Source organism: Myxocyprinus asiaticus, chromosome 25 (assembly GCF_019703515.2).
Source record: "Myxocyprinus asiaticus isolate MX2 ecotype Aquarium Trade chromosome 25, UBuf_Myxa_2, whole genome shotgun sequence".
Classification (NCBI taxonomy): domain Eukaryota; kingdom Metazoa; phylum Chordata; class Actinopteri; order Cypriniformes; family Catostomidae; genus Myxocyprinus; species Myxocyprinus asiaticus.
In genome coordinates, this window is record NC_059368.1 from 4,123,709 (window position 1) to 4,135,632 (window position 11,924).

General features: G+C 37.0%; 2 protein-coding genes across 2 annotated transcripts in view; both read left to right on the forward strand.

The window, feature by feature from the left end:
- The window catches only part of LOC127416201 (cilia- and flagella-associated protein 61-like), a 51,069-nt gene extending 44,767 nt beyond the window's left edge, over nt 1-6,302 (forward strand). Inside the window, exons 22-25 of the mRNA XM_051655408.1 lie at nt 1,116-1,198; nt 2,422-2,627; nt 5,241-5,337; nt 5,526-6,302. Coding sequence (XP_051511368.1) covers nt 1,116-1,198; nt 2,422-2,627; nt 5,241-5,337; nt 5,526-5,723 — 584 coding nt within the window. The 3' untranslated portion in view covers nt 5,724-6,302. The remainder of the gene's footprint in view (nt 1-1,115; nt 1,199-2,421; nt 2,628-5,240; nt 5,338-5,525) is intronic.
- A 2,023-nt stretch (nt 6,303-8,325) lies between these two features.
- LOC127416196 (insulinoma-associated protein 1a-like) lies at nt 8,326-10,971 on the forward strand. The gene has a single exon (XM_051655400.1). It carries the CDS (start codon nt 8,736-8,738, stop codon nt 9,990-9,992), a length of 1,257 nt encoding a protein of 418 aa, XP_051511360.1. The 5' UTR covers nt 8,326-8,735; the 3' UTR covers nt 9,993-10,971.
- Nucleotides 10,972-11,924: the final 953 nt, after the last annotated feature.

Sequence of the window (11,924 nt, forward strand, 5' to 3'; positions counted from 1 at the left end):
TGTCCGTTAATGGTGGTTTTTCCACATAAATTTGAGAACATAAATATAACCTGCTCTTAGGAGTGCCAACCCTTCTACATATTGTGGCTAGTATTATTTCTGGATTGTGCATTTGAATTCACTGAGTTTTTACAATGTGTGTTACTAATTAATTATAAATTAACCATCAGTTTTCATATCAGTGTTTTCATGCATATAAATGATAATCAGATGGTTCTAATTTGGACAATAATTGGCCAATAAATATTGTCAGCCGTTATATTGGTGTATTCTTACACAAGACGTTAACAGTATGCATGTTAACATGATTTCAGCATGATAAAATTGCTTACTAACCTTTTCTGTGTAAAGATATTTCCAATGTTACAACTTTGTTGCCACAATGCCTTGACACAGTAAACCCTAAAACCCTAAAATGACCGTAAGAACAACGATATAAACAACTTTACAGCTCAAATATTGCAAATTTTTTTCCAGAGAAACTAATGTAAGTGCTATTATAAAATTATAAGCTTTACATTTCTGCCTTAAACCCTCCAAAAGTTGGCCCCATTCACTTCCATTGTAAGTGCCTCACTGTAACCTTGATTTTAACTTTTATATTCATCAACATTTTGCCACAAATGCTGTCGATTGAGTTTAACTTGTATTGAACCTGGAATATTCCTTTAAGTAAGGAGCCTCCTAGAACACCCTAACAACCGCATAGCAATGTCCTGGTAACCACCCACAACAAAGTGTTTGCATTTACAAGATATAAGTCGTCTCACTTAAAGAGCACTCACACTTTTCAGAATGACTGGTCTGATGAGTTTATCGAAGTTCCAAAAACTGGAAGGATTTGCTCAAATTTTTTAGCTCATGAAGTTCAGTATGTATTACGTCATCCAATTTTCTCTCTCATCTAATTCTGACTGACACCAAACTATTGACCGTTAATTTGCATAATCTAATCATGGGCTAAGTGATTACAGCCAAATGGACCATCTGTTACACGGAAACAATGTCTGATATGAGATAAACAGCTTCTTCTTCATATTTTTGGCATTGTAATGAATAACTAATGCATTTGTAAAATCAACAGGAATAATTCACTGTCATTTTCATATTCACAGGTGGAAGGTTACCAGGCGGCTACAATTACCTCAGTCTTGCCAAACCGGCTGCCAACGAGCACAGAACTGCATCAGCTCGGCAAGTATGTAGCATGCAGTGGGGCAAAATTGATCAAAGGCCAAAGATTAGTTATATCACTGCAAAATTCAAAGCCTACAATTAGTATTTTATAGATTTCAGTAGCAGTAAGCAGTCAAGCCAAATGCAAAACAACAGAATGCTTATTATTATTTATACATAAACCTTATTTTAAAAGCTTGTGTTTCTGCTAAAACACTTATTTGAATTCTTCAGTAAAACCCTGTTTATTATGTGAAAAGTGTGTAAAGTTGTTAAAGGGATAGTTCACCCAAAAATGAAAAATCTCTCATAATTTACTCACCCCCATTCCATCCCAAATCTGTATGACTTTTTTCCTCTGCTGAACACAATGTATGATTTTTAGAAGAATATCTCAACTCTGTAGATCCATTCAAAGCAAGTGAATGGTGGCCAGAACTTTGAAGCTCCAAAAAGCACATACAGGCAGAATAAAGTAATCTATATGACTCCAGTGTTTAAATCCATGTCTTCAGAAGCGATATGATAGGTGTGGGTGAGAAACACATCAATATGTAAACCCTTTTTTCTATAAATATGATTTATTCACATTCTTTTTGCATATTGCCACCTACTGGAATTTATAAATTACTGAGAATTCATATTAAAAAAGGACCTAAGTATTGATCTGTTTCTCACCCACACCTATCATGTTGCCTCTGAAGACATGAATTTAACCACTGGAGTCGTATGGATTACTTTTATGCTGCCTTTATGTGCTTTTTGGAGCTTCAAAGTTCTGGCCACTATTCACTTGCATTGTATGGACCTACAGAGCTGAGATATTCTTCTAAAAATCTTCATTTGTGTTCAGCAGAAGAAACAAAGTCTGGGATGACATGAGGGTGAGAAAATGAATTTTCATTTTCGGTGAACTATTCCTTTAAAATTGGCCTTTTGAAGTGGGAATGCTTTTGTAAGTGGAAGAACTTCTGGTATGTGTTCCAACCTAAATCCTGGGTGTGTAATTTGTTTGATGTCAACAGTGCTTTACAGAAAGTTACAATAATTCCCTTTAAAGTATCCTTGCACAAATTGTCTGAAAGTAACCGGTGTAAAGTTGTCATGATGTTGAAAGATTCAATACAACTTATATAGCACAAACACTATAAATAAGTGATTGTATCACACATGCGCAATACATTCCTCACCCTGTAACTTGACTTTAAGAACTGAGTTGCTGTCTGAATTATTTGCATCCTGCAGGGTCGTGATATTGTGACCGGCCGCACTGAAACCGGGAACTACTTTCACCTGTATCTCAACCAGCACGATGTAGTGGAGAGCATCACGTGTCTTTCTAAGAATGCACTTCCTGTCTCAAACCTCCTGTGCCTCTACGGCAAACACCAGCTGCTGCTGAATCATCTGTGCTCACGCTACGACGAGGGTTTGATCCATGACATGTACAGGTGCTGCCATGCTAAATAAATCTTACAGAGACAAGTTTGTTGTCCTGTTACAGATACTGTAAATCAGGACTGAAATCAGGCCTCATCAAAGTACAGCTTTCAGATCCAAGACCTAATCTGAATCTCATTTATAGAAAGTTAGGATCATTTGTCAAGCCTTTCACTTAAATCTACGCTACAATGTAATGGACATCCTGTTTTTAAAGTCACCTCGCAAGAGGTGCAAGAGGGTGTATCTCAAAAAAAACATTTCCAGGTCACATTTGTCCCCAAAATATACCATAAAGAAATAAATAACGAGTAATGAGAAATTAGATTTTTTCATTACAGTATTGAAATTAGATATTTTAATGTAAGTAATTTGTACATTTTAGGAGAACTCCAGTTCACATTTCACCACAAAATACACAAAAAAATAGATAAAAGTATAAATACTTTATAAATGAAAACAATATGTCATTATTTTACCTATAAAAAGAGATTTTTTTTTTCTTTACGGTTATGAGAATTTGGGGAGGAGGTGCTTAACTGTTGCAAAAAATAATGTCACAGTGCAAAATAAAAAATAACAAATCTTAATGGTACAAAAATACCTAATACAGTGTTTTTATATTATTTAAATGTACATAAATTAACAGAAGTTCAAGAAATTTTACACTGAGATATAAATACTTGACAATTTCATTATTATATCATTATTTTAGTGCATTAGTAATTACAGTTTGTTTGTTTTTTGCATTGGGATAATGAGAATTTTAAGGGAAAATGTTCTTAATTGTCATGACAGTAATGTTATATGCACCAAAATCTTAATAGTACAAAAAATACTGTAATACAGTGTTTTTTATATTACTTAAATCAGCATAAATTAAAGGCAACAGAAGAAATACTACAATGATATATGTATAAATACTTAACAATTTAATCAATTTAGCGTTATAATAAGCAGATTTTAGTAATTACAGGGTTTTTGCATTGGTATAGTGGGAATTTTGAAGGGAAATGTTCTTAATTGTCATGAAAATGATGTCACAGTGCAAAAAAAAGGTTACAAAAAATACTGTAATACAATGGTTTTGATATTTAAATTAGCATAAATTACAGCAGTACCGCAAATACTACATTGGCATGTAAATATTTAATAATTTAATTTATAGAGCATTATTTGTGGCACATTACAGTATTTTTGTAGATTAGAATAATGAGAATTTAGAGGGGAAATGTTCTTAATTGTCATGAAACCTCACAATTGAAAAGATCTTAATATGCCTAAAAAATAGGCTTCACTTTCTTTAAGCATAATAATTTCTTATTTCATTCTTTTAATTTTGGGGTAAAATATGACCTGGATGTTTTCTTGACTGGCTTTGTGACATTGTGCACCAGTGAAGAACTACACTCCAACCACAACTTTATTTACGACACTCCAAACCTCAATCATATCCGATCTAATCTGGTCACACTTTATATAAATATCCATTTCTGACGGTGTGACCTCTGCTCCAATATTTTAACACCAGTGACCTCTTTCCATCAGAGCCATTGTCCTGCATTAGTAATCTGTTTATGCAGGTGTGCAATCCGCTTGGCCACAGCGCCATGAGACAATAGTTAAGCCACCCAGCAGTGCTGATCAGACTTATTAAAACAGGATTCTTCTCTGGTCTTTTGTCATGACTCTGAATGTGGCTGACAGTCAGTGTCATTACTGAGAATGGCTGAACATCAAGAGCCGTAAAGATAATTCACTGACCGTGCTGCTGCATGGACCATATTAGATGAACATGCTAAGTGGCATGTGTGTGTGTGTGTGTGTGTGTGTGTGTGTGTGTCCAGAGAGTCACCCAAAAATTCTCTTGTCATTCCAAACCCATATGCTGTTATTTTTTCTGCGGAACTCAAAAGAAGAATTTTCACAGAACTCTTTTCCCTACCAGGACAGATCATAGTGACATTGATGTCCAAAAATGACAAAAAAACAGCATAGAAGTAGTCCATATGACTTGTGCACTATATTCCAAGTCTTCTGAAGTCATGCAATATAGCTTTGTTTGAGAAACAGTCCAAAATATTAAAATCGGCATTCACTGAAAATTTTCCCTTCTGCCAAAGCTCTCAAATCTCATTAATGTTTACGTTCAGATCATGGCAGGGTGTAAGGGGGGGCTGGGCCCAAAATGCCCCCCTAAAGATCGCATCTTAGTACTGGGCTTCGTTCAGATTTTAAAAAAAAGTCAATAAACGCATTGACGCACCACACCAGGGTTAACGTCATTGGGTCTCGCATATGTCATAAGCAAACGTGACATGCCAGTTTGATTAACAACCTAAATTCAATCTGTTTCTCACACAAAGCTATCGTATGGCTTCAAAAGACTTGGAATATATCGCATAAGTCATGGACTACATTTATTTTTCTGTTCCTTTTCAAAGCAGTGAACTGTCTTTGCATGAAAAAGAGCTGTTTGAAGATTCCTCAGAAATTCTACCTGTGTATTCCACAGAAGAAAGAAAGCCATAAGTTTTGGACCAACAGGAAGACAAGTAAATGATGACATTTTTTATCTTAGGTGAACTAACCATTTAAAACCAGATATGACATTTCCCCCTCAGTTTTTTCCAAGAGAGTTGGTGTTTGGCTCTTTATCACGACCGCTTTTCTGACTTTGAGCAGGAAGTTCGCCAAATCATGGATTCAGCAAAACTAGAGGTCAGCTATCCTTTAATTTATGCCATTTACCCTATCTGTGACAAACTTTCAATCTTTTGAAAACAGCTGTTTTGATGTCAGCTAGACACTTCAGATCATTTTAATCCATTTTCAAGTGTCACTCAAAGGTGTCTTTTTACATATTTTTTAAACTACAAACAAGAAGTCTAATATGTCCTGTCCCGCAGGGTGAGTGTGGTTTGATGTCAATTCAAGAGGTTCTTCAGAAGATTGTGGATGATAAACCGGAGACAGACCAGCCGATGAATCTCAGCGAGATGTTTCAGAAGAGTGAGGCGTATTTTGCTCTGAAGAAAAGTGTTCTGGATTATCTGAAGTACAACAGATATCACCTGACTATGTATGCGCAGCCAGGACTGCTGTAATCATTGTTAAAGGGATAGTTCACGCAAAAATGCAAATTCTGTCATCGTTTCCTCACCCTCATGTAGTTTCAAACCCGTATGACTTTATTTCTTTTGTGAAACACAAAAGGAGCTGAGGCTAACATTCAGAAAAAGGTTTGGAACAACATGAGGGTGAGTAAATGACCACAGAATTTTCATTTGTGGGTCAACTATGCCCTAAATATTAAGGAGTATAAAACTCAGTACTTTGTAATTTCTTTGTATTTGCTGCACCATATATTTTGGGGGTCAAACACATATTGTGTTGGGGGTGGGGTGGCAAAGAACTTGAGCAAATAAATAAAAGCTTCATGCTTTTGTCACATGCAAACCTTTTTGGTGTTATGAGTGACAATCCTTTAAAAAGCGTATGTCGCTTTTGAATAACCCATGCATGTGACATACTTTGTGACATGTTATGTACAGATCTGATGTTGGATGCAGCATGACTTCTAAGCGTGGTGGGGCAGATAAGGACAGAATGAGGGTAACTCTGAAGGGTTGTAAAGACAGACCATAGGAGCAGCTGTATGATAATGAATGTTGGGCAGAAAATCACAGACGCATGATCCAACAGGCACACGTCATATAACACATGTGCTTGACAATAAATTTTAAGTCAATTTTGTTCTGAAGGACAGAAATGCAACCAGATCAGATGATGAGAATAATAATTTGTAATTGTAATAATTAATAGGAACATTTGTTTATCTTTTTTCATGCCATACAAGTTTGTTTCAAGGTCTTTATTTTGCAATTGAAAATGATTTTTATTTTTAATTAAATAATTTCACAAGCTAAAGCTACTCTAATATATAATAATAGTTGCGTTTTAACTGTTGTCATACCTGAGTAATTAAGTTGGTTGCTTGGGTCTTAAATGAAATAATTGCACAGGCTACTCTAAAAAAGCTAAAGCAAGAATTGCCAGATGCAACAAATGTCTTCGTCTGAGTTAGCAAGTAAGCCCGTTAACCTAGAACTAATGTCTTTTTATGGGGTTCTGATGGTATACCTCAGTTTGGATTTGATCAGTAGGGCAATTATAGGAAATTCCACCATTGCTAGACAGTTGCATTGGAATGACATCACCACATATTAGCATGAGCATGACGGCATGGATGATTTTTGCAGACGCACACTCAGACAGACTGCCGTTAAAGCTGCAGGAATGGGTCGGTTTGAACAGAAGGATGATTTGTGGACGCACGTGTCTGCCTGCAGCTTGCACAAGCGTGTCTTTTGTCATGCAAACGAGAGGAGCCTCTTTTTATGAATTATGTATGCGTGCAATGACTGATTAATACGTGCAGCATTCAACTGTCGCACATGTTCCAATCTTTCCCGTTCTCTCTCTACAAAACGGCTGCCATAACAATTAATAGCTGATGGCAACTTATGTAATGTGTCAATATTCTAAACACATCATCACCACGAATCCAGTAACTTTATTTTTATGTAAGCTACACTCCACTGCACTCCTAATACGCCTATATCAGTGTTTCCAACTTATCCTTGTAATTTATTCACAAATATGCACATGTAAGCTATTATTTAAAAGATTTGAAGTTGCCCTTAGTAGGCCTGTGCATCAACCCTGTTACCATCACATTTTCTCTTTAAATGAACAATAAATAAAAAAATCATCCGAAGTAAATGGTTCAAGGTTTAAAGTCTCTTTTTATTATTTTATCTTGTTTTGTTATGTTTGCCTGTAGGGGACTATATTAAAATATCAACTCTGTTACCATGATTTTACATAGTAAACAACTAAACTAGTTTAAAAATAGATATTTGTAAAAATATTATAATGAAATTCTATTTCAGAAGCACAGAGTAGTTTCACACCCTTGTAATGTCAAATTAAACTGTATAACTGTCAACCCTGTTACTGTGATTTTGTATAGCAAACAATTGATGACTGAAAAGTGAATATTTGAAAAAGCGTCTTGTAGTTTTGTGACCTGTTAATATCAAATTAAACTGTAAAACTGTCAACCCTGTTACCATTAATATTTTTTATAGCAAACAACTGGTAAGCAAACTGAAAATGTAATATTTGTAGAAATATAGCCTAGTCATTAAATTCTATTTCAGAAGCACCATGTAGATTCACACCCTTGTGAGAATGTAAAATTAAACTGTCAACTCTGTTACCATGATGTTACATAGGCAGCAACTGATAAGCTAATGGAAAAGTGAATATTTGTACTTTGTAGACATTTCATCTTTAAATTGTATTTCTAAGAAAGAAGCATCTTGTAGTTTCCCGACTTGGTGCAAAAAGCTTTTAAAATGAACTATAAAATTACCAACCCTGTTACTATAGAGTTCTGAAATCATAGTTATGTCCTATCATATAGGCTATTAAAATGATGAATTAAACTTAAAATGGCACAATGCAAATGATAAACACTTAAATAGAATGTTTAAAATAGTTTATTTAATTAGTTTTAAGACAAATTATGCTTGCAGCTTGCCTTTTTTCTGCACAAACAGGGTTGAAATGCTAAAATTGCACCCTGCTTTTGATGCATACGCAGTAAAACTGAACAATTGACACATTGCACGACTTCTTTGTTGCCATTTCCACCCATTTTAATTTCAAATTCTGATGCTTTGAGTGAAGGAGCCCTGAAAGCACGCTGACAAAGGCAGGGCACGCGCGCATTGATAGAACGCATCAGAGCGTGAAAAGAGGAGGAACCCGCGTGTGCCTAAAGCATCCTAATATAATAAAGCTCAGGTACATCTGCTGAGCAATCTGCAAATCTCCCCCCTCCCGCATTTCCAAAGCAGACCATCCCCTCTCCAAATCCATAGGGATTCCAATGCCATTTGATTGGATGATGCGACAAGGGGCGAGAACAATGTCATCATTCCTGCTTAAAAAGAGTGCTGCTATGCCTCTGTGATGGAAAGTTCGCCACACGCAATCCAAATATAGTACCAGGTGTGCCTCTGATTCGAGTGCCTTTTCAGTTGGCGAAGATGCCGAGAGGATTTCTAGTGAAGAGAAATAAGAAAGCGATACCTGTTTCGTACCGGATCCGCTCGGACGAGGATGAACAGGCAGTGTTTCCAGTCGCGCACGACGCGCCGCGCGTTACGCACAGTCCGGCATCGCCGCGCACGGATTCGAGCGCTATGATTTCCGCGCAGGAGGCAAAACCGGTGCAGTTCGGGAACCCGGAGACGGTGTACCGATCCATGTACAGCCCGACGCGACCTGTGAGCAGAGAGCACGAGAGGGCGTGCTTGGAGAGGCGTTTCAATCTGGGCTCGCCAATTTCGGCGGAATCCTTCCCGGCTGAGCCCAACACCTCCGATCACGTGCCATTCGCCCCCGTGGATCTTAAAATCGGCACCAGCAACAGCAACCGAACCGGTACCAGCAACCCGACCACAGTAACCACCAAAAGACCCGCATCGGACAGCGAGCGCAAAGGCAAACCCGCATCCAAGAAAGTCAAAGTCATGAGGAAACTGCAGTTCGAGGACGAGGTGACCACCTCTCCAGTGCTGGGCTTGAAGATCAAAGAGGGTCCCGTGAAGCCCAGATCTCAGTCAGCAGCAGGTGACAAGCCGCTGGGCGAGTTTATTTGCCAGTTGTGTCAGGAGGCTTACGCGGATCCGTTCTCTCTGGCGCAACACAAATGCTCCCGGATTGTGCGGATCGAGTACAGGTGTCCCGAATGCGACAAGCTCTTCAGCTGTCCGGCTAACCTGGCATCGCACAGGCGCTGGCACAAACCCAAACCGCAAAACCCACCGGGCACCAACCAGGAGAGCAACAAGATGCCCGCACCCGACAAGAGCATCGCCTGTGATGAGCCCAAGGAAATTTCCAGCGACAGAGACACTCCCAGTCCCGGCTTGTCGGAATCTGGATCTGAAGATGGCCTGTATGATTGTCAGCACTGTGGGAAGAAATTCAAACGTCAGGCGTACTTGAAAAAGCACATTATGGCGCATCACGATGGAGCCGACAAAACCCAAAGCCAAGCACCTTTGAATCTGAGCGCCTCGGAGTGCCACCTGTGCCCGGTGTGCGGAGAAAACTTCCCCTCTAGAGTCAACCAGGAGAGGCACATCCGTCTGCAGCACTCCGCGCAGGTGTATCCCTGTAAATACTGCCCCGTCATGTTCTACAGCTCACCTGGACTAACAAGACACATCAACAAATGCCATCCGTCGGAAAACAGGCAGGTTATTCTGCTCCAAATGCCTGTGCGTCCAGCCTGCTGAGAATAAGAAAGAAAAAAACCTGTGCCTTAAAAACCACAGAAATGAACCTGGATGATCACTAGTGACAGTTGAACCAGAGACAAATGTAAGGTACCTAGTTTATCCGAAGGAGGTGAAATAACAGGTTAGACTGTTCGTTTATTTTTCTAGGATCTTCGCACAAGTGCTTTTAGCTTTTAGACCTAAGATTCCTAGAACATGCCTTGAATTCACAGGCTGTACATGTGTTTCCATCATTCTAGCTTTAATATAGCTTGTGAACCTGTTGACTTTTGACTGTAGCTTTCTAAATAACTTATCGACAAGGGTTTCTCCCTTTAGTGTAGCCAGAAATGCCTTGAATTAGATCTGAACATGCTGTAAAACTGCCTTAATCATGTAAATGTTGGAGTGATTGTGGTTCTTTGTAATTTTTTTTTTATATTATTATTGTGTGTATATGTTTGTGATTATTTATCCTATTATTATTTATTTATGTCAAATGTTTTATTTAAATTATTTGTTCGCCTAATTGATTTTGAATTTGTGTCGCCAACCAAATGTTTCCCTTTATTGATCTAAAGATCGATCTTCGTCAACCGAAAGTTTGGAATTCACTTTGCATTAGATACAATCGTTTATTTATTTATTTATTTATTTATTTAATTTATGTTTTCAGCGCTTGTGTGTCTCTGCAGTTCTGCTATTTGTCCAAAAATGCTTATAATAATATTAATAATAATAAACAGTCCAAAAAGTTGAAATGGGATCCACTTGTGTTGTTGCCATGAAGACATTTCAGCAATCCAGAGAAATGTGACACTGTGATTCACATAGAAATACATCATTTGACAATGATATGCATGTCCAACTGAAGTTTGTACCAAGATACATCTGCACTTAATAAAACACATCAACCTAAAACAGTTTCTTTAAAGTGTTTTTGACAAATAGCACCTGTCTTTATGTACTGTAAATCAAACCAACAAATAAAAAGGAAAAACACTGCTTTTCAAATAAGACACTGATGCTTGCGTGTATTTCTACAAAACATCCTGTATAATCAGCATTAATAAGCCCAAACAGATTATTTACAGACATTTTAGAAGTCATGTCCAGCAACTGTTGACTCAAGCTGTGTGACATCATCTAAAAGCATTTTAAATAACTTACTAGTAATACTTACTCTCGTACAATTATTATACTTTTATGACCTCATATTAATAGACAGACTACATCCTTTTAAAATGAATTTGTTATACAACAGGACTATTTAAATGACTTTAAAAAATACTAAAGGTGATTCAAATGGTGAAAAGCTTAAACGAAATGGTATCTGGTTACCCAGTGATGCCACATTTTTAGTATAGTGCAAAAACACTTCAAATATTCATGTTCCGTTATTTATATGTAAAGGTGGTTCTTCAACTTGTCCCAGGGATTGATTTTTATTAAAACTAATAGATTTTTGTTTTTGTTATATGAAGATCACATTAAAACTAATGTAAACATTTTTTTAACCATGCCTCATTTATTTTTCAAATTTGTGCATATTTTACTGTTTTAACCTGGTCTCAGACCCCCATATTAAACTATGAAAATCCATTTAAAAAATACAAATTATTACATGTTTAAAACTATGATCTAAAGAGAAAGGATGAGTATAAAAAGTATATTATACAAAGAGTAGAAGTCCTGTAATTGTGGCATCATTTCCACCACAAAAAATAATTTTACTTCTAATAAATCATTTTTTTAAGTTAGTGTACTTCTTAACCAAGTCAACAAAACTGTCAGTGAAGAGCATGCTTGAGATGAAATATGAGACAAGTGATGTTTGAAAATAAATAAATACATAAATACATAAATGTAATATCACTTGTGAGCAGAGTATTTGTATTGGGAGTCATTTCCAGTCAAGCTGGAATTTTGCCAAATTACTGTATGCAAAAA